The 23,968-nt window shown below is 34.9% G+C and overlaps 2 protein-coding genes across 4 annotated transcripts in view; one reads left to right on the top strand and one right to left on the bottom strand.

Annotated features, from left to right (window-relative positions):
• Nucleotides 1–18,039, top strand: part of LOC136273104 (gamma-tubulin complex component 4-like) — a 40,326-nt gene extending 22,287 nt beyond the window's left edge. For all 3 annotated transcript variants that reach the window (XM_066077006.1, XM_066077007.1, XM_066077005.1), the window contains exons 4-8: nucleotides 5,975–6,018; nucleotides 7,709–7,815; nucleotides 15,268–15,336; nucleotides 15,684–15,745; nucleotides 17,452–18,039. In XM_066077006.1, the coding sequence (XP_065933078.1) occupies nucleotides 7,809–7,815; nucleotides 15,268–15,336; nucleotides 15,684–15,745; nucleotides 17,452–17,775 (462 nt within the window). In that variant the 5' untranslated portion in view covers nucleotides 5,975–6,018; nucleotides 7,709–7,808 and the 3' untranslated portion in view covers nucleotides 17,776–18,039. The remainder of the gene's footprint in view (nucleotides 1–5,974; nucleotides 6,019–7,708; nucleotides 7,816–15,267; nucleotides 15,337–15,683; nucleotides 15,746–17,451) is intronic.
• Nucleotides 1–23,968, bottom strand: part of LOC105321966 (coiled-coil domain-containing protein 134) — a 131,591-nt gene that overhangs the window by 26,252 nt on the left and 81,371 nt on the right. The gene's annotated exons all lie outside the window — the stretch shown is intronic.

Below are 23,968 nucleotides of genomic sequence, written 5' to 3'. Positions count from 1 at the left end.
TCAATTGTACATATATAAGAGGTATGCATACTGATAGAATTATGATTTCTGATAATTAATGAAAAAAATACCAGCTGTTGAACTTAGTCATTTTCTCGCAGAATATTGCATATAGGGTACCCCTATTGTACGGACACCTCCTACAGTTTTCAAGATAGGAAATTGTTGTTTTGCAGATCAATTGCACATATATAAGAGGTGTGCATTAGGGCTGGGACGATACTGTACTGAGCCGATTCGGTACATATCACGATACATGAGATGCGATACGATACATATCACGATACATTGCAATTAAATGAAAACATGAATAAACGTTTAAAATTTATTCAACCTGCCGATGTATTACCGCATGTCCAAAGTTATTTTGTTATATTCATAATGAGCGTTGCACAATTTACAAATTACTTAAGTCTCGCGTACACTAGTTTTTCATAAACAAGTACTCCAAAAGTTTTCCACACTCCATATTTAGCTTCCTAACAGTTTTGACAACTTTACGAGGTTTTCCGCCATCTTTGTACTTTCATATTAGGCGCGCAGACTAAAAATAGCCGATATATGAAGCTCGGATATTTTTGAAAAATAAAAAAAGTTCGCTTAGGTATCGTTGTATTAATGGTAAATGTATCGATCCAAATATCGTCAAAATAAATACCGCGATGCACCGGTGCATCGGTGGATCGTCCCATCGCTAGTGTGCATATTGCAAGAATTTTGATTTTTGGTAATATATGAAAAAAATATCAGCTGTTGAACTTCATCTTCTTGCAGAATATTGCATATAGGGTTCCCCTATTGTACGGATAACTCCTCCTACAGTTTTCAAGATAGAAAGTTGTTGATTTGCAGATCAGTTGTACATATATCAGAGATGTGCATATTGCAAGAATTTTGATTTTTGATAATTTATGAAAAAATACCAGCTTTGGAACTTAGTCATATTCTTGCAGAATATTGCATATTGGGTACCCTCATTGTACGAATAACTCCTCCTACAGTTTTCAAGATAGGAAGTTGTTCTTTTGCAGATCAAATGTACATATGTTAGAGGTGTGCATATTGATAGGATTTTAATTTCTGATAATTTTTGAAAAAAAATACCAGCTGTTGAACTTAGTCATATTCTTGTAGAATATTACATATTGGGTACTCCAATTTTCTGGATGCTGTAGGTAGAGTTTATCAATTCAGGGTTGACATAGATATGGATACAGTTCACATTAAAGAAAACCCGGTTTGCTGTCACATATACAGCTTTTCACTTGTTGGGGAAAAATATACTGATAAGCAGTATAGAAGAAAATTTTTTCATAATGATGTACAGAACAATATTAAACCATTAAAATCTCGTTAAACGACCCAAATTCCATTTAGAAATTAAACAAATAGTTTTATTGATCAAAATATTCTTGCTCAGGTTCAAATGTAGAATGAGTTACGTTACTGAATGCACAGCGCCGTTGACGATTCAGTTGGTGTATGAGCTCATTAATCAATAGAAGAGGTTGATAATGGAATCGAAATTAAAGTTCCCAAACGCAATGTGCCATTTTTGAAAAGTTGTGAATTTTATTTTGACAATCTTTCACCTTAATATTACCAAACTTCATGCTCAAGCCAAAGTTAAAATCGGGACGGGTTATATACAGATGTTTTACAAATTGAATACGTGTTTCATTGGCTTCCAGTCTACTTGCAGTATGACTGCTGTTCGTCTCTAAAGGAATTTTGTACAAAGAAAATAAAAACAAGTCTCAATTTGCCTTCTCGTTCGTTGGCTCTTTAGTTGATTAAACTCAATTTCAATTTTAAACAATGCATTGTAAGCAAAATCTATAATAGATTATACATTTTGGAAGACTTATACATCATATAATATAAACAATCTTATTGATTGAAGAACCAAGTTAAATGTTAGTGTTCATGTTTTCCGGCCTAGTTGGAATCGGGCTTGGGGTGAATTACATTGTAAAATAATGCATTACATTACCATTACTTCATGAATTATAGCATTAAATTACCATTACCATTACTTGATTTTCTTGAAGTAATGCATTACCATTACATGAGTAAAGTAATGCATTACCATTACTTTGTGAAAAGTCAATAAGTTTTAAAAAAGTAATTTAAAAGCTAAATAAAGTGTTTTTGTAAATATTTCATAAATAAAACATGCTTAAAATATTTACAGGTTCATGTTCACAATCAGGTTCAAATTTAATGACTTATACAAGATTGCTGTTGCACTTGTAGTTCTCAAAGTAAGGTTTGTCCCGTAACATTTACACGCTAATGGGGGAGTTGACAATCTTTGTTATTTATGTCTCTGATTTTCGAAGTATGATTTTTAATGAAAGGAACGGTTGTAATTTGTGTAGGTAATGCACGAGTTTACACAAAAAAGTAGTAAGTGGCGAACGGATTTATTTTTACCTATTAATTTTGCATGAATCGCAAATGAAGAAAATCGTGTCGGATAAGTCAGTCTTAAAAATCAAAATGGCGACCATGACAAGTCTTTTTATTGTCAAAGTTCTTGGAATCTTATTGTAAAATAAATATTTCTAACGTCAGGTGCTGTGTTTGTTATTGGTATACAAATGTTTACTTTGTAAATTCAGCAGTTTTAGAGTTTTCTGGGTTTTCACAAAAATTTTATTACAGATACCGTCCGACTTATGGATTTTCTCTTGGATCACAAAATTAAATAAATCTAATGATTGAAATTATCTACTTTAAAATAATTGTTTGATTTTCCCGGTTAGTAGTAATTTTTAAAAATTTTCCTTCGGGTCTTATTATACATAATATATTACATTGTGTCATTTTTAAGGCGTCGAGTTAATGCTCGGCAGCCCTCTAGCGATTGTCTGGATTGGCAATCGTCCAAAAATTCATGCTCTGCACCGCCTTTTAATTCCGCACCAGAAATAAGTTCCTTAAAGAATTAAACGTATTACAAGATTATTATTCCATTTATTCAACTGCATTGTGTACAAAAAATCCAATTTTGCCTCCCTGGTTATTGACAACTCATTGCATAAGTATAAATTTGCCTAATCAAGAATGGCGGATTAATACAATAAGGTGTAAACATTCACTAAATTATCGCTTATAAATTAATTGGAGACCGTGCCCGATAGAAATAACATTTGATATGTAAATTTATTTGTTATCGGGCACGGCCTCCAAAATGAATGTAAGCGATAAACATATACAGTGATTTTGTAGCAATAAATAAACACGATAATCGGTTTTGTCGAGCATTTTAAATAGCACGTGTTGTGGATTTGTTTGTAAACAACCATACCATAGGTAATCTTTTTTCAAACGGGAATAAAAGTATGTTTTATTATTTTAATAAGGGACACACTGTAAATGTATTCAAATTATGAACCTTGAAAATTGTTCAAAGACTGTTTAAAGCAGAAAGAAAATATTATTTATTTTTGAACTTTGAAATTTCTTTGATTTTTGTAACCATGATGAGTTATTGTATTATAAATGCATCACAACCTATTTTATAAGGAAATATACTGATTTTTGTTTATAAAGCACACGAAACATTATTCATTTACTTTTTTTATTCTAATATGTATTATTTGATATACGACTATTAGTTCTAAAATTCAAATTATTGATATCATTTTATAAATCTATATAAAAGAAAATGTCAGCTCGACGCCTTTGTGGCCGTTCCGGCCTTTGATTCTACAATTATAAAGGCTGGGATTGAGTAAAATTTAGACAAAGTATCAGACAATTGCAAAAAAGCCGAATTAACATAGATTGTAACAACTAATTCAAACTAATAAATTTTGGAGGCTTATTTGAGGAAATCCAGGACAATTACAAATTCAAACTTTCAAGACTTTCAGTACTCTCAGTACTTTGATTCTCATTTGGGGTTGGCCAACCACTTTTCTGGAGGTTCAAAAGGTCGTGGGGTCTAACATTGAATCTAAGGGGAAAAATTAAAAACAATATATAGGGTTTATTAGATCTGACCCCTGGGGTCATCCCCACCCCCTAGGAATTGGAAATGACCATATATCTCAGAAACTGTTTGAATCCTTACCCCTATTAAAACCATATGTATTCTTGTGTCATGTGTTAAGAGGCATGAACAAGTATGTAGGTCATGGGCCCTGACCCCCCTCAAACAAAAAGTGCCCAAATATCTTAAAAACGGTGAAGAACCTCATCCCTAAACCATATATATTCTTGTTCCATGTGTTAAGGCGCCTCAAATAGTATGTAGGTCATGGGTCCCGGAGGTGGTCCTGACCCCCTCAACAGGAAGTGCCCGAATATCTTGAAAACCGTCGCCCCACCCCTTAACCATATATATTGATTTCTTGATCCTTGTGTTAAGGGGAATCACATGGTATGTAGGTCCTGGGCCCTGGGGGTGGTCCTGACCCCCCTCAAACAGAAGTGCACAAATAACTTGAAAACAGTTAAGATCACCACCCCTTAACCATATATATTCTTGTTCCCTGAGTCATGTTGGTTCACATGATGTGTAGTGAAGGACCCCTGGGGAACATCATGAAAATACAGAAACTCCCATTGATGGCTTTTTTTGTTTGGGAGACTTTATAATCGCCCCAATTATAATTACATCTTGTTTAAAATGTGACAATATTTAAGTCAACCAGATTCTTCAATCCAGTGATGAGTTGCAAAACATGATGGTCTACAATGTGTCTATGATTCAACACACGCAGTGGTTTTTGTATGTTCTATACACTGTCACATTATATTTAATTGCTTGCCAGAAAAGTTGTACAAAGTCTTATATTTTAGTTGATATCATTAATTACTAATCAGAAACCCTTACTACATTGGTAGTACATCAAAATCTATGCTGTGAATTATATGTGAAAAAAGACCATGCACGATGCTACCGCTTTTCAGTTCAAAATCTACGTATTTCTTGTCACTGGAGGTTAACATGTATGCATATGTAAATAGCCATGGTAATGAAAATGCACAAATATACAAATGCAGAAGCACAAGCTATGTAGCATATAGTATTTTGTATGATAAGCATTCTGATTAGTGTCCCTGAAAAAAATATCAATGCGCATTCTACCAATATTATTACAAACCTGGGATATCATGTGAAAAACGATACTCACTGCTTCTAATTCAATAGGACGTACCTCTCTTTTGAACATTGACAATGAGGTATTTAAAGAGGTTGATATAAGGCCTTGTATGCATTAGTTTTTAAATGTGAGCACAGAAATGAAAGATCAGACATAATTGTCCATAATTATTTCATAGACTTTGAAAAATCATTCAAAATGAATTTCCAAAGGACAATATATAAATAGTGCCTGTTTGGGAGGGTAACAGTTGAAATTGACACCCCGAGAAAACCATTGTCAACCGACGTGAAGCGGAGATTGACAATGGTTTTCGAGGGGTGTCAATTTTAACTGTTATCCTCCCAAACAGGCACTATATATTTTGTTATACTGAATGTCTTAATTTTTAAGAAAATTCTACTGCTTTTTTATAGGAATAACGTAAATTCTACAGCAAACCGTACGCGCATAATTTTCGCGCATGTAACAATTTTTAATGTTACCCATTGCTTAGTGCGTTGCTAATGCTGAGGGTAATAGAAAGGATTATGAACTGCGTCTTAACCAATCAGATTTCAGTATTTAACATGAAAGTATAACAATTCAAATTGGTATATATTTTCAATACCCTTTTTATACACTGAAACTTGCAGTAGCTTTGCAACTCATTTACCTGATTGGTTTGTTGATAAAAGTAAACAAATGGCTAATTAAGTATGCAAATTTAGGCCAACGTCACAATATCTAGTGGTCTTGACCTGTTTAACTGTTACATCAAATAGTGTCTTCACTCAACGCATCGCTATATCGGCCAAAGTGTTTACTTTTAAGAAAGATTTGTGTTAAGTAATAATTATATTTGTTCAAATATATAGGGAAATCCTTGAAGAAAGTGAAAAAGGTTGAATTTAAAGAACAGGTAAGACTACTTAATTTATGATAATAAATATTTTCATTTAAGATTTAGGGGGGGGGGGGATTAAAATAATAATATGGACTACCTTCAAAAACGTTTTTCACCTACATTTTACATCCTAAGATTTCGGAATGTTTATCAAATATTCAAAAACTAAGTTATCCACTAAAAAGTATAATCAATTCCTAATTGTTTCATATTAAAAAAAAAATTTATAGTCAAATAAATATTTTTAAACAGAGTTGTCGAAAACCATTGGCCCTGTTGGCAAGGCCGGTTAAAATTTGTCTGGACCGATAACTTTGGAAATCGTCGATCCAAATGACTGATTGAAAAAATTTGGACATGATGTCAATTTTATCAGTCGGGATCTGAATTTATTTACATAGCAAAAATTGTAAGCTCTGTAACTCGCTTATAACTCAACGAATGAAACACAAATTTTGTTTGCCTATTAAAAATGCCATACTGAAGCATAGTAAACAGCAAGTCGAAAAATGATTTTTGACCAAAATCGTGACCATGCTCCTTTAAAGAGGAATAAAGAACATTATAATTAAAATGCTTTCATCTGTTTAGAATTTTCAAATTTTACATTATTTACCCCAAAAAAGGTGTGAAACCTGTGACTAAAACACAGCTTGGGGGCAGGTAGTGTACACCGTTACACTTCATTGCATTAACTGTGTTTAGCATCACAACTACTCTGCATAATGGCAAGTCACTATTTAATTAATGGAAAAGAACACACATATTTTCTGTGTGATATTTTGTTTTTTCATTGATAGCGATAACGGGGGAATTAAATTTACACTAAGTAAAATTCCGTAACGAATACGGAAGAGACCAATTAGCTACAAAACACAGATATATTTTTAAAAATTGCTTAAAATATATATGTTAAGCAAACTTACTAACTTTTAACTTTCTACATGGATATTCTGAAAGTATATACTTATTATGATGACTTCCTCAATCAGCGGTCATACTTTCACTAAAGTAATCATCGATTGAAAATCAACTTATTCCCCAGATTGGCTAGTCTAAGGATTTTTCCTGAATTTTGTGTGAAAATGAGCAATTCAGCCTATGCCCCACATTGACATATGCCCAGAAAAATACAGTAAATGCAACAAAATGAAGAGACTAGATGTTGTTCAAGAAAAACATTTAGAATTATTTTAACAGGAGCTTTGACTTTGGGTAGTTGTGTCGAACGGCAATGTGATGGCCTTTCTATTTCATTGTTGGCCATCCAGCCATGGCTCTTTGAAATCAACAAGATTTGTTTGGCTTTTGAGCAAACGCTACCAATAGGTGTATATTTCACTTGAAACCATCGCCATTTTTAACTTGTTTTGACGCAAGAAAAAGATACTTGCGTCTTACTGAAAGTCCAGGGTTCTATAGGCAGGCTTTTTCTGATGTTCCACCCCCTTCTTTTTTCCTTCAGCTGTAGACAAAAATTCTCTGAATTCGCTTGTTTGATAATTTCTAATGTATTTCTTTGGAACATAAAAGCTACTGTAGTCAATTAAAAGAACAGTTGTGCACCTACCTGCCAATACCTGTCTTAGCTGTTAAAATACATGTATTGTTAACATTTCAACTTTGCCATGTTGGAGTAATTATTCAATTATTTTTTTCTTAAAAAGGAATATGCAGTCATGTATATCTTTTACTTTTCTTCAAGGATGTCGTTTGGGCTAGTATGAAACATCACCCAGTTTTGTGGCCATCTGTTGTCCAAAAAATCGATGGAAGTGAAGTGACTGTGTATACGAAGTCTCACGATGCATTGTAAGTAACAGAAATTATGTAAAAAATTATTGGCAATGTGTAATGTAAGACAATAAGTTGAAATAAATCTCCAAGTTTTGTTTGGGAGACTTAATAAAAATGATCTGTTAATTAATAAGAATCATAATAAATTTAAACATTTTCAGATTATTTAAAAGTTATCAAAAATTGCTGAGGATCAGACTGTTAAATAGTTCAAATAGTGGTATCCGGTTTCTTGCAAGTGAACAGTATGATTTTTAGGTCACCAAGACGAAGCTGGGGGAAGCTTATGCTATACCCTCAGCGGTGTTCAGACCTGGACAAAAGTTCTTAAAGCATCTCAGTATTTAAGTTATTACTTGTCCTATCTTCACAAAGGTGCAAGGGTTGTGCATCTGGGCGTACTTATAGACTTAACAGACTTGGATGCTTTAAGTTTCAAATGCTGTAGGAGGTTAAAGTTATCTGAGCAGGTGCCCTTTGATGACCATATCTAAATTATCACTGGTCTGTAACCTTTACCTAACTTGCATGGATACTTAAGCAATCAAGAGGATTTTATGCTAGGTCTGAGCTATTAGTTATGTTACATTTACACTTGACAGGCTTGAATGCTGAATCTGAGCCATAAGTTTCAGATGGTGGAGGAGAATAAGGTTTTTGGAGCAGATGAGCTTTGATGGCCATGTCTTGGTTATTCCTGGTCATAACTTCACCAAACTTGATGGATAAATGGTGCATGGTTTAATACATATGGTTACTTTTTGTTTTGTGCAGTACGTTGCAAACTAACTTAGACATGGGGTTCCAATTTGTTGAAACAACAAATTTACCACAGTGTTGTTGAGCAACCACTTTGTCATTCATACTACTTTTCCCTTTAAGAGTGCATTGGCCAGGTTGGGACCAATCTCCCAAATGGGATATAATAGCCCGTTTGGGATATAATAGCCCAAATGGGATATAAATTTAAAGTGCAAAAAATAATTGGTTCCAACCTGTTGGCAAGAATTTGTCCGGCACCAAAAGGCACCTGTACAGGGGGCATCGGAATTGGTACACAAACTGGCCGTTGATGGATCTGAATCTTAATCATCAAATTCATGGTATTGGGCTTAACAGACAAAATATCTGCAATTCAGAAGAAGATATTGCTCATCATAAGACCTAAACTTGTCAAAATGAGGTCTGTCTATCAGGGTGACATTTTGGAATTTTCACTGGTCCTCGTTACAAAGACAATGTGATTGTCTGGTATTATCATCTTACCAGAACATTTAGAACAGTCCTTTAACTCTTTTTCCATTTTTCCAACACGATAAACGCATCCAAAAATGCCAAATTTAAAATTTATTTGCACTCTGAGAAAAACCGCATGTCAAAAATGGTGTTAGGAGAAAACTGAAGAGTTTTAGTTAAAGGGAGATAACTGGAGGGAATACAGTGTTGACTCTAAAAATATATCAATGGATTATGGAGTACTAGAGGGAAATTGCAAATGGATTTTACTTCCAAAAATTCAAATCTGAGCCATAGATTTCTGATGCTGAAGGTGGTTAAAGTTTTTAGAGCAGGTGTCCTTAAATGGCCATTTCTAAGTTACTATAAGTTCTGTCTTTAATTTACTTGAAAAGATGATGCATCTTTTGAAACTATTGCACTCGACTAGCTTTATTGCTAAACCTGACTGAGCTATAGGTTTTGGATGCTTGAAGAGCTTACAGTTTTTGAAGCTTTTGAAATTTTAGAAGCAGGTGTCATTTGTTGGTCACATCTAAGTTAATATTTGTTTTATATTTACCAATTTGAAACTTAAATGGATGATTTATCTTGTGAAACTGATGCACTCCAAATTAGGCTTGGATGCTCCATCTGAGCCATAGATTCCAAATGCTGGAGGAGGTTAAGGTTTTTGAGCTCATCCACACATAAAGATACATGGTTATTCTTGCTTATTGCCATTGTTGATTTAAACTATGTAAATAAATCACAGAGCTAGCTTTAGAAAAGGAGATTGACTTTGATTATCCAGATGCTAATTAGGCAGGTTTAAGATTTTACAACAACTTAATTTGTGTAAGTGTTTAGAGCTGCATGGTTACAGATTAATGGTAATGCTAAGGAAATTAGCTTAATTTCTAGTGCTGAAACGAATACCATAAATCAGTATTCGAATATTCGTGAGTGCTATTCGATTCGTATTCAAATATTCGTAGACGTCAAAGACAATGTATTAAGCATATATGATAGTTTGTATTACTAAGTGGGTGTATGTGTAGACTGCTTAAACATGTCAGTTCGAAGTTGACACTTAATGCATGAGCTGATGAGTATCCATTGAATTGGGTGCGCATTTAGTTTTTAAGCAAATAATAATATACTGATTTTTAAAACATTTCCATCAACTACAATCAAAAGATTTATTACTTCTTTAATAATATACTGCAGTCCTGACTTCTGGATGAGACCGATACGTAACTTCGTAAGTCAGTCCAAATATTTCCGCCATGTTTGATATAGTATTAAACAGAAAACTGATAACGCTCATAACTCCGGAAATGTTCTGTTTATTTTAAAAAAAAAACCAAATTATATCGACTGAGGTATCTTTTAAAAAAAGCTTTCGATGTACCTTTCGATATTAACTCTCCGTAGCTCACACTCGTTCAAACAGTTAAGCATTTTTTTTTTCTTCAGCGTCTGACATGAATTGAAAAATCCAGAATGTTTGTCTCCGTTCGATGTAAACCCTGCTTTTACTTTCAAGGTAAACACGCATGGCGGAAGAGTCTATTACTGGGTTAAGTAATAGACTCTACCAAGCATGGCAGTCATAGATGGCTTTATATTTACTTTCTTTCCGAGTAAAATGAAATAACACGATGCTGCATAGTTTACAGTGCTTGATATGGGTGTTTAACATGTGATCGAATATTCGAATGCTAAATATACATTCGAATATTAGAAATGTACTATTCATTCGCGAATATTCAAACATTCGTTTCAGCACTATTAATTTCCATATGATAATCAAGGATGTGGACTTCCTTTTGTGTATTATGTTTATATTAAAGCTCCATATAGTGACATGCAGGGATATTCTCTAAAGCTGTAACACAGACAGTACTAGTTAAAGGGGAAAAATGATTTCTTTATTTAAAATTATCTTTGTAAATGATTTCAGCATTTCTGTAAATTCATTGAATGTGAAAGCTTTTCCTGACGATATTGATGCTTTGAGACAGATATCAACTGGTAAATTTTCAAATATTTTAGTGTTTATCATTAAACCCTGCCAGAATAAATGACCTTCTTTATTACAACATTTATTAAAAGAATGGTGTTTGTTCCATCTCCAATTAAAGCTTACCCCTATCCCACCCTCTACCAAAAAAGACAATCTTTTAAGAATCTATGGCAGGATGTGATGGTAACATAAACCTGTTTATTTTGTTATGATCAAGATATGATCCACTTACAAGTTACATTTTCTCAGATAGAGAAGTAAAATATTAAATATCAGTACCGTATTTTTCGAAAATTAGGTCGATACTTTTTTCCCTTGCACGTGGACCTTGCCCTTTTCATCGCTTTGCCCTATTTATGTGTGGTTTTTTTTTTTTAGCTCACCTGAGCTGAAAGCTCAAGTGAGCTTTTCTGATCAATATTTGTTCGTTGTCTGTCGTCGTTGGTGCAGGCGGTGTTGTCGTTGTTGTAAATTTAACTTTTCACATTTTCATCTTCTTCTCCAGAACCACTGGGCAGATTTCAACCAAACTTGGCACAAAGCATTACTGGGTGAAGGGGATTCAAGTTTGTTCAAATGAAGGGCCACACCCTCTTTAAAGGGGAGATAATTTAGAATTATTATTATTACACGCTGTCATGCATTTTGATCGTGTGCTTGCGATAAGCAGGAAATCGATTTCGCTTGGTAAAAGTAAAATGAGTACTGTACAAAGGGTATTTACGGGCCGGGGAAAATATCATCGGATAGAAATAAAAAATCGTTTTGTTTTTATAATAGAATACATGTGCAAGTTTTTTTTCTGTAGATTCAAAATAAAACTATCGATGAAATCTAAACCAGGTGTCTCTGAAATCAGTCTGGGTAGGGCCTACTTTGTTTAAACACAGTCAAACTCTCGGCACATGCTACTCATGCCCACAGGCTTCGATAAGATCAGAGGTTGACCCATGTGTATATACACAGTAAAATGTCACACAGAGGTGTTAACGATTATAATAATTATGTACACATTGTTTAAGTCATACGGTAGGATATATCCAAAAATCTTGAGCAATAATTACACTGATGATAGATGGACAGTAACATTAGCGGATGAAATGAAATATCTCTGATGAGCTAATTCATATGTTACTTTAGACTCAATCAACAACAAAGACACAAGGTTGCATGTGCTACCGTATTCATGCCTCCAGGCTAGGTTACTATCCCCTGGTTAACACCAGTTTGTACACATGGCAGGAAAGTGATAAACAAATGATCTTAAATTAATCCAGCCGTACTGAATAAATTGGTTTAAAAATGTTGATGCAATTTCAGACATTTTGTTAGGATGTATTTAAGAAATGCATTTTATTTCAGTTTTGTTTAAAATTGTAAAATAAGATTAATGGGTACTATATGATATTATAATACCTTTATGTTAAATACTAAAATCTCATTGGTTTAGACGCGGTTGATTATCGGTCTATTACCCTCAGCGTTAGCAACATAATTAGCAACAGGTAACACAACAAATTGTTACATGCGTGTAAACTATGCGCGTACAGTTCGCTAAATAATTCACGTCATTCATATATACAAGAAGTTAACTTTTCTTAAGAAATAAGACATTCAGTACAATAAAACAAATGGTGCCTGTTTAGGTGGGTAAAAGTTGAAATTGACACCGCTCGAAAACCATTGTCAACATTTGCTTCGCGTCGGTTGACAATAGTTTTCTCGGGGTGTCAATTTCAACTCTTGCCCTCCTAAACAAGCACCATTTATTTAATGTTATAGGTTTAAACCATTTATTCATTCAAACAAGCGGTAATTTTTCGACCAATTCTTCGAAGTCAACCTCTTTGTCCTTTTTTTTTTTTTGGCTAAAAACGGGCTCCTTCGCCCTGTAAACTGGATTGACCTAATTTTGGAAAAAAAACGGTAATTGTGTTGTTAGCTTTCTTCTTCTTCAGAACCACTGAACCAATTTCAACCAAACTTTGCACAAAACATCATTGGGTGAAGGGGATTCCTATTTGTAAAAAGAAAGCCTTATCCTCTTAAAAGGGAGATATTTTAAAAATTATTGAAAAGGACTATGTGCAGTATGGTCAAATATCTGCCACCAATTTCAACCAATTTTTAAATAGTATCGTATAAAAATAAAATCTTCACAAATCATTGTATGGAGGATGCCTATAACTTTAATCTTGATTTTAGTCATCATAGCTCATTCACTATTTATCTATGACGTCACCTAAATGACCTATTTCCCGCAAATTTGCAAACAAATGAAAATATTCTCATTTTTGCTCTATATTTTGCATTCGGAAGTATAGAGCGCAGGTCTGCTCAAGTGCGATTTTAACATATTTTCTTCTTCAGATAGTTATACACATTGTACTAAAAAATGGGGCTTGAGCAATCCTGCGCTCGATGTTTCCCAGTCGAAAAACCATCGGAAAACACCCATATTTTGCTACAAAACATCAATTTATCAAAATAATACAATCTTCATGACGTCATTTCTACATTATGACGTCACTGTGGTGATAACCTTTTACACCTTTATTTCCAATATGATTTTAACTATCTTTCACCTTATTTTTAAAGCTCTTTCTAAAACTTTGATTTTGGGGGGCAAAAAATGCATAAAACCGCACATAGTCCTTTCTTGGTATTTTTCAAAAATCTTCTTCTCAAAATCATTTGGTCAGAAAAGCTGTTACTTGTGTGGAAGCATCATCGGGTAATGTATAGATTCAAGCTTATTCAAATCAAGATCCCCAGCGGTAGGGTAGGGCCACAATGGTAGGGGAGGGTTAAATTTTTTTATTGGAATAAAAGAAAAAAAATCTTCAAATCTCATCTTTAAAAAAAATTTGCCTAGAAAAGCTTTTAATTAGCTTTTGTGAAAGCATCCAGTCAGATTGTGTAAATTATGAGTTTCAAGTTATTAAAATCATGATCTTCAGGTTGGGGTTAGGCCTTATGTGTGCTTGTGTTTGTTTGTTTTTTTTTTGTTTTTTTTGGGGGGGGGGGGGGTTGTGGTTGTTGGTTTATTGAAACATGAACAATTGTTATACCCCCACTCCGAAGGAGGGGGGTATACTGTTTTACCCTTGTGTGTCTGTCCGTCTGTCTGTCCGTCCGTAACAAAAATTTCTGTCGCATTTATCTCAGCAACTATTTATCGCAGATGCTTGAAATTTTTACACAGTGTTTGTTAAGGCATGCCATATGGTGGGATGTATTTTTGTACCAATCGAACGTCAACTTCCTGTTAAATGACGACTTTGCTTATTTTTTAACCAAAATTTTCAAACAAATTTTCGTCAAAGATTTCTCAGCAACTATTTATCACAGATGCTTGAAATTTTTACACAATATTTGTATAGGCATGCCATATAGTGGGATATATTTTTGTACCAATCAGACGTCAACTTCCTGTTAAATGACGACTTTCTTTATTTTTAGCAGAAATTTTCAAACTAATTTTTGTCAAAGAATTCTCAGCAACTGTTTATTGCAGATGCTTGAAATGTTTACACACTATTTGTTTAGGCATTCCATATTGTGGGATATATTTCTGTACCAATCGGATGCCAGCTTTCTGGTAAATGTCAACTTTGCTTATTTTGCATATTCACATCAGAGTGGGGGTATCACTAGTGAGCATTGGCTCACAGATATCTTGTTTATTATCTTCTTGAAAACTGCAATACTTAATTTGTGATATGACTATGAAATTACCCTGTTATAACAAAAGGGGCTCATTGTTCAGCATAAGAATATCTGGAGAAAAAACTCATTATCATTTTATACAGGATCTATTTTAATTGCTACTTTGTCTAGATATTTTGTATATGACTCCATAAATCTGGTTTCATTATGGCAATTGTTGCTCGGGTAAAATTAGTCATGTGACCCATAATTTGTGTCAATATAAAGATGTTTTCAGCTAATTATTACCTTGTACAACTTGTTGCAGAGGATCGAGGTATACTAAAAGGAGTACTATAAGGAGTAACATAGCTGAGGTTTATGAATCTATTTTTAAAAATCTTAAGTGATTTAAAAGCACCCTTCCAAAAAAATTTGTTATGATACTGTCAAAATAATTATTGTGAAAACAGCAGAAATGCTAAATACCAAGCAAATGTATGCTTATACTAAGAAAGCTTTTAATCTTTAATCAATCTCTTGAAAATGATGTACCTTCACTTTTATGATTAAAGGTTTGCTCACAAAGAGAAAACTGTTTAAACAGTTGAAGTGTTTTGAAGAAGATTTTAAATGGGCCTATGGTAAGGATACCGCTTATATTTTTGAGAAAATGGTTTCATATATGTAATATTTCAATCTAAATTTCTTCCAATTTTAAAAACTGTATACCCATTTTTGATTCATAATTGCAAAAAACTGAATGATAATATCATTGAAACATTGTTATATAGAAATAATTATAGTCACCTCATGGCATTTAAAATATCTGTAGTAAACATTATCAAATTTTTCAAGATATGTAGCTGTATTTTTACACTTTATAGTATTTTTCAATTATTTAGCTTCACATACAGCTATCTGAAGGTTGTTCATGAGTTAATTGTATCCAAATCTTGTGCAGTAACTTTCTTACTTTGCTTATTTTTAGGGAGAGGGGACACTGCTCTGGTCATTGATAAGCCAACATACCATGACAAGGATTTACAAAAGGTTAGATTGCAATTACTAGCTGTTATAGATCAGGATATCAGATTGGATGTTCAAGATATTACTCCTCTGTTCTTTCTAAATATCAGATATAAACAGTCCTATACAATTTTCTCAACACTTTATGCTTTTTAAGGTCTTCCGTTTTTATGGCGTCGAGCAAAGCTCGAAAGCCATCTAGGGATCGTACTTCCGGAAGTTACATTTTTAGGAGCCAAACAACTCAAATGAGTGCAAAGTTTTCTTATGTGTTTGAAGGAAAATAGATGACCTACTTCAATTTCGAGCAGAACTGTACGTCAACAAAACAAGTTTGCAGATTCGAAATGGTTGCCGTCTTTAAAAATGTTCACATTTTATTGAAAACAATATGTCTAGGTTTCAGCGGATGAGTACACTGGCACCGAGACACATGCGATAGCTGGGCTTACATACTCAATTTGGTTATGAAATGTACTAGCCTGCAAAATAGATTATTTTGTATCCATATCGAAAATTGACAATGCACAAGATCAAACAAAACTTCATAATCGAGCGATAAGTACATCTACAACCAAAAGTTATTTTAAACCAACTAGTGAACTACTTTCACTTTGTAAACAACGTGAATGGGTGCTTTCTTTTATCTACCCCTGATCTTTTCGGCCCGTGTCATTTGGACCCTTGTGAATTTTAGATGAAATTGATAATAAGAAACAGAGTGGTTATAAGCAGTATGCAATATATAGAATTAAACACAATAATAATTTTAATATTTATTTCCAAATAAATAGAGAAAAAAAATCTAAAAAAATTTTAACTCCTAAGATATTTCTATAAACTTAAATTTTCAATTGAAATTCAAAACTTTTTAAGAATTAAGTGAGCAAATTTGTAATGAATTGTAATTTCATTAGTTATGTGATAAATAACATTTTCTATTTTTTTTTTTTAAAGTTGACTAATGTATTTTTTTTTTAAATTTTTTTTTTATTTCGATAATTTATGAAAAAAATACCAGCTTTTGAATTTATCATTTTTTGGCAAAATATTGCATATAGCGTACCCTCATTGTACGGATAACTCCTCTTACAGTTTTCAAGATAAGAAGTTGTTCTTTTGCAGATCAATTATACATATATCAGAGGTGTGCATATTGCTAGGATTTTGATTACTGATAATTTGTGAAAAAAATACCAGCTTTTGAAGTTAGTCAATTTTTAGCAAAATATTGCATATAGGGTAACCTCATTATACAGATAACTATTCCTACAGTTTTATAGATAAAAAGTTGTTCTTTTGCAGATTAATTGTACATGTATCAGAGGTGTGCATATTTCTAGGATTTTTATTTCTGATTATTTATGAAAAAAATACCAGCTTTTGAACTAAGTCTTTTTTTATTGCAAAATATTGCATATGGGGTACTTTATTTCACTGGATATGGGTTGACATGGATTATGGATACAGTTCGCATATAAAAAGAAAACCCGGTTAGCTGTCACATTGACAGCTTTTCACTTGTTTAAAAAATTATTTAGGTTTTTACTCTTCAAATTAACTTTAACTCGACGCCATTGTGGCCCTTCAGGCCTTTGATTATTATTACTGTTCTAATAAAGTAAATAAAAACTGCCTCAATTATAAAATTGTCAAATGGATTTCATTTAGTTGGTGGAGGGGGAGGATATGAGCAACATCATTATTTTTATAACCTTAACTCTTAAAAGGATAGAGAGCGAGAAAAAGAAAAAAGATATATTGGATCTCCAAAAAACAGAGAAATGAAGATTATTGATGACAATATTATTCATGGATGGGAAGTGGAACAGGAGGAAAGGAATAGAGATGATGATGACAAGAGTCCAGCATCCCCCACAAGAGAGCCGGCATCAGCAGATGGGTTCCACCTGGCACCTCTCACAGGTCCCCATTCTCATACAGAAAGTGATGGTCCCCAAACTTTCAATGAACATGGGCAAGGTTCTCCAGAACGTAACGGAAATGCTGTAGCTAGTGGTAAGCATTGCATGAATGAAATACATGTATTTTAGCTGGGTTTTCCTGTGGTAATGTCTGGTAATGGAAATGGTGAGAAAAGCAAGTGGCTGCCTAAAAAATACCCTATTGTACCTTTAACAGCTCCTACAGTTTTGAAGACTGGAAGTTTTGTTTTTTAGGTTGATTGTGCATATATCAGAAATCTGTATATAACTTGGAATTTGGTTTTTAAGAATGAATGCAAAAAATACCAACTTGTGAAATTAGTCATTTTCTGCATAACATTGTATACAGGGTACCCCATTTTTCTGGTTAGGTAGTGTTTATCAAAAGAAGGTTGACAAATGGATTATGGACTGCTCATGCAAAAGAAAATTTGGTTTACTGTCAGTCACATTGACAACTTTTCTCTTATGTTAAAGATAACAGAGGGGAAGTGGAACTGGAGGAAGTGAGGAGAGATGAGGACAAGAGTCCAGCATCCCCCACAAGAGAGCCGGCATCAGCAGATGGGTTCCACCTGGCATCTCTCGCAGGTCCCCATTCTTTTACAGAAAGCGATGGTCCCCGGATTTCCAATGACTATTGGGAAGTTTTCCCACAGCTTGACGGAAATGCCTTCATCAGATGTAAGCATTGCATTAATGATAATCACTAATTTAAACCGGAAGAATTTTTTAATGGAAATGATGAAAGTATGAAGCAGCTGCTGAAAATTGTACAGATAACTCCTGGTAAAGTTTTCAAGATTGGAAGTTTTTGATTTACAGGTTGATAGCACATTGATCACAGATGTGCATAGTACTTGAATTTTGATTTGTAATTATTGATGCAGAAAATACCAACTGTTGAAGTTAGTCATTTTTTGGCATTATATTATGTATAGGGTACCACATTTTTCTGGTAAAGTAGTGTTTATCAATTCAGGGTTGACAAATAGGCTATGGATTGTTTATGCAAAAGAAAATTTGGTTTACTGTCAGTCACATTCACAACTGTTCTCTTATGTTAAAGATAACAGAGGGGAAGTGGAACTGGAGGAAGTGAGGAGAGATGAGGACAAGAGTCCAGCATCCCCCACAAGAGAGCCGGCATCAGCAGATGGGTTCCACCTGGCATCTCTCGCAGGTCCCCATTCTCATACAGAAAGTGATGGTCCCCAAACTTTAAATGAACATGGGAGAGCTTCTCCAGAACTTGACGGAAATGCTGTAGCTAGTGGTAAGCATTGCATGAATGAAATACATGTATTTTAGCTGGGTTTTCCTGTGGTAATGTCTGGTAATGGAAATGGTGAGAAAAGCAAGTGGCTGCCTAAAAAATACCCTATTGTACCTTTAACAGCTCCTACAGTTTTGAAGACTGGAAGTTTTGTTTTACAGGTTGATTGTGCATATATCAGAAATCTGTATATAACTTGGAATTTGGTTTTCAAGAATGAATGCAAAAAATACCAACTTGTGAAATTAGTCATTTTCTGCATAACATTGTATACAGGGTACCCCATTTTTCTGGTTAGGTAGTGTTTATCAAAAGAAGGTTGACAAATGGATTATGGACTGCTCATGCAAAAGAAAATTTGGTTTACTGTCAATCACATTGACAACTTTTCTCTTATGTTAAAGATAACAGAGGGGAAGTGGAACTGGAGGAAGTGAGGAGAGATGAGGACAAGAGTCCAGCATCCCCCACAAGAGAGCCGGCATCAGCAGATGGGTTCCACCTGGCATCTCTCGCAGGTCCCCATTCTTTTACAGAAAGCGATGGTCCCCGGATTTCCAATGACTATTGGGAAGTTTTCCCACAGCTTGACGGAAATGCCTTCATCAGATGTAAGCATTGCATTAATGATAATCACTAATTTAAACCGGAAGAATTTTTTAATGGAAATGATGAAAGTATGAAGCAGCTGCTGAAAATTGTACAGATAACTCCTGGTAAAGTTTTCAAGATTGGAAGTTTTTGATTTACAGGTTGATAGCACATTGATCACAGATGTGCATAGTACTTGAATTTTGATTTGTAATTATTGATGCAGAAAATACCAACTGTTGAAGTTAGTCATTTTTTGGCATTATATTATGTATAGGGTACCACATTTTTCTGGTAAAGTAGTGTTTATCAATTCAGGGTTGACAAATAGGCTATGGATTGTTTATGCAAAAGAAAATTTGGTTTACTGTCAGTCACATTCACAACTGTTCTCTTATGTTAAAGATAACAGAGGGGAAGTGGAACTGGAGGAAGTGAGGAGAGATGAGGACAAGAGTCCAGCATCCCCCACAAGAGAGCCGGCATCAGCAGATGGGTTCCACCTGGCATCTCTCGCAGGTCCCCATTCTCATACAGAAAGTGATGGTCCCCAAACTTTAAATGAACATGGGAGAGCTTCTCCAGAACTTGACGGAAATGCTGTAGCTAGTGGTAAGCATTGCATGAATGAAATACATGTATTTTAGCTGGGTTTTCCTGTGGTAATGTCTGGTAATGGAAATGGTGAGAAAAGCAAGTGGCTGCCTAAAAAATACCCTATTGTACCTTTAACAGCTCCTACAGTTTTGAAGACTGGAAGTTTTGTTTTACAGGTTGATTGTGCATATATCAGAAATCTGTATATAACTTGGAATTTGGTTTTCAAGAATGAATGCAAAAAATACCAACTTGTGAAATTAGTCATTTTCTGCATAATATTGCATACAGGGTAGCCCATTTTTCTGGTTAGGTAGTGTTTATCAAAAGAAGGTTGACAAATGGATTATGGACTGCTCATGCAAAATAAAATTTGGTTTACTGTCAGTCACATTCACAACTGTTCTCTCATGTTAAAGATAACAGAGGGGAAGTGGAACTGGAGGAAGTGAGGAGAGATGAGGACAAGAGTCCAGCATCCCCCACAAGAGAGCCGGCATCAGCAGATGGGTTCCACCTGGCATCTCTCGCAGGTCCCCATTCTTTTACAGAAAGCGATGGTCCCCGGATTTCCAATGACTATTGGGAAGCTTTCCCACAGCTTGACGGAAATGCCTTCATCAGATGTAAGCATTGCATTAATGATAATCACTAATTTAAACCGGAAGAATTTTTTAATGGAAATGATGAAAGTATGAAGTAGCTGCTGAAAAGATACCCCTATTGTACAGATAACTCCTGGTAAAGTTTTCAAGATTGGAAGTTTTTGATTTACAGGTTGATAGCACATTGATCACAGATGTGCATAGTACTTGAATTTTGATTTGTAATTATTGATGCAGAAAATACCAACTGTTGAAGTTAGTCATTTTTTGGCATTATATTATGTATAGGGTACCACATTTTTCTGGTAAAGTAGTGTTTATCAATTCGGGGTTGACAAATAGGCTATGGATTGTTAATGCAAAAGAAAATCTGGTTTACTGTCAGTCACATTGACAACTTTTCTCTCATGTTAAAGATAACAGAGGGGAAGTGGAACTGGAGGAAGTGAGGAGAGATGAGGACAAGAGTCCAGCATCCCCCACAAGAGAGCCGGCATCAGCAGATGGGTTCCACCTGGCATCTCTCGCAGGTCCCCATTCTCATACAGAAAGTGATGGTCCCCAAACTTTCAATGAACATGGGCAAGGTTCTCCAGAATTTGACGGAAATGCTGTAGCTAGTGGTAAGCATTGCATGAATGAAATACATGTATTTTAACTGGGTTTTCCTGTGGTAATGTCTGGTAATGGAATTGGTGAGAAAAGCAAGTGGCTGCCTAAAAAATACCCTATTGTACCTTTAACAGCTCCTACAGTTTTGAAGACTGGAAGTTTTGTTTTACAGGTTGATTGTGCATATATCAGAAATCTGTATATAACTTGGAATTTGGTTTTTAAGAATGAATGCAAAAAATACCAACTTGTGAAATTAGTCATTTTCTGCATAATATTGCATACAGGGTAGCCCATTTTACTGGTTAGGTAATGTTTATCAAAAGAAAGTTGACAAATGGATTATGGACTGCTCATGCAAAAGAAAATTTGGTTTACTGTCAATCACATTGACAACTTTTCTCTTATGTTAAAGATAACAGAGGGGAAGTGGAACTGGAGGAAGTGAGGAGAGATGAGGACAAGAGTCCAGCATCCCCCACAAGAGAGCCGGCATCAGCAGATGGGTTCCACCTGGCATCTCTCGCAGGTCCCCATTCTTTTACAGGAAGTGGTGGTCCCCAAACTTTTAATGACTATTGGGAAGCTTTCCCACAGCTTGACGGAAATGCCTTAGTCAGATGTAAGCATTGCATTAATAATAATCATGAATTTAAACCGGAAGAATTTTTTAATGGAAATGATGAAAGTATGAGGCAGCTGCTGAAAAGATACCCCTATTGTACAGATAACTCCTGGTAAAGTTTTCAAGATTGGAAGTTTTTGATTTACAGGTTGATAGCACATTGATCACAGATGTGCAGAGTACTTGAATTTTGATTTGTAATTATTGATGCCAGAAATACCAACTGTTGAAGTCAGTCATTTTTTGGCATTATATTATGTATAGGGTATCACATTTTTCTGGTAAAGTAGTGTTTATCAATTCAGGGTTGACAAATAGGCTATTGATTGTTTATGCAAAAGAAAATCTGGTTTACTGTCAGTCACATTGACAACTTTTCTCTCAAGTTAAAGATAACAGAGGGGAAGTGGAACTGGAGGAAGTGAGGAGAGATGAGGACAAGAGTCCAGCATCCCCCACAAGAGAGCCGGCATCACCAGATGGGTTCCACCTGGCACCTCTCGCAGGTCCCCATTCTCATACAGGAAGTGATGGTCCCCAAACTTTCAATGAACGTGGGCAAGGTTCTCCAGAATTTGACGGAAATGCCGTAGCTTGTGGTAAGCATTGCATGAATGAAATACATGTATTTTAACTGGGTTTTCCTGTGGTAATGTCTGGTAATGGAATTGGTGAGAAAAGCAAGTGGCTGCCTAAAAATACCCTATTGTACCTTTAACAGCTCCTACAGTTTTGAAGACTGGAAGTTTTGTTTTACAGGTTGATTGTGCATATATCAGAAATCTGTTTATAACTTGGAATTTGGTTTTTAAGAATGAATGCAAAAAATACCAACTTGTGAAATTAGTCATTTTCTGCATAATATTGCATACAGGGTAGCCCATTTTACTGGTTAGGTAGTGTTTATCAAAAGAAAGTTGACAAATGGATTATGGACTGCTCATGCAAAAGAAAATTTGGTTTACTGTCAGTCACATTGACAACTTTTCTCTTATGTTAAAGATAACAGAGGGGAAGTGGAACTGGAGGAAGTGAGGAGAGATGAGGACAAGAGTCCAGCATCCCCCACAAGAGAGCCGGCATCAGCAGATGGGTTCCACCTGGCATCTCTCGCAGGTCCCCATTCTCATACAGAAAGTGATGGTCCCCAAACTTTAAATGAACATGGGAGAGCTTCTCCAGAACTTGACGGAAATGCTGTAGCTAGTGGTAAGCATTGCATGAATGAAATACATGTATTTTAGCTGGGTTTTCCTGTGGTAATGTCTGGTAATGGAAATGGTGAGAAAAGCAAGTGGCTGCCTAAAAAATACCCTATTGTACCTTTAACAGCTCCTACAGTTTTGAAGACTGGAAGTTTTGTTTTACAGGTTGATTGTGCATATATCAGAAATCTGTATATAACTTGGAATTTGGTTTTCAAGAATGAATGCAAAAAATACCAACTTGTGAAATTAGTCATTTTCTGCATAATATTGCATACAGGGTAGCCCATTTTTCTGGTTAGGTAGTGTTTATCAAAAGAAGGTTGACAAATGGATTATGGACTGCTCATGCAAAATAAAATTTGGTTTACTGTCAGTCACATTCACAACTGTTCTCTCATGTTAAAGATAACAGAGGGGAAGTGGAACTGGAGGAAGTGAGGAGAGATGAGGACAAGAGTCCAGCATCCCCCACAAGAGAGCCGGCATCAGCAGATGGGTTCCACCTGGCATCTCTCGCAGGTCCCCATTCTTTTACAGAAAGCGATGGTCCCCGGATTTCCAATGACTATTGGGAAGTTTTCCCACAGCTTGACGGAAATGCCTTCATCAGATGTAAGCATTGCATTAATGATAATTACTAATTTAAACCGGAAGAATTTTTTAATGGAAATGATGAAAGTATGAAGTAGCTGCTGAAAAGATACCCCTATTGTACAGATAACTCCTGGTAAAGTTTTCAAGATTGGAAGTTTTTGATTTACAGGTTGATAGCACATTTACCACAGAT

The sequence above is a fragment of the Magallana gigas genome, chromosome 2 (genome assembly GCF_963853765.1).
Source record: "Magallana gigas chromosome 2, xbMagGiga1.1, whole genome shotgun sequence".
Lineage (NCBI taxonomy): Eukaryota > Metazoa > Mollusca > Bivalvia > Ostreida > Ostreidae > Magallana > Magallana gigas.
Note: the sequence above shows the minus strand (reverse complement) of the source record. Positions and strands in the feature narration are given on the sequence as shown.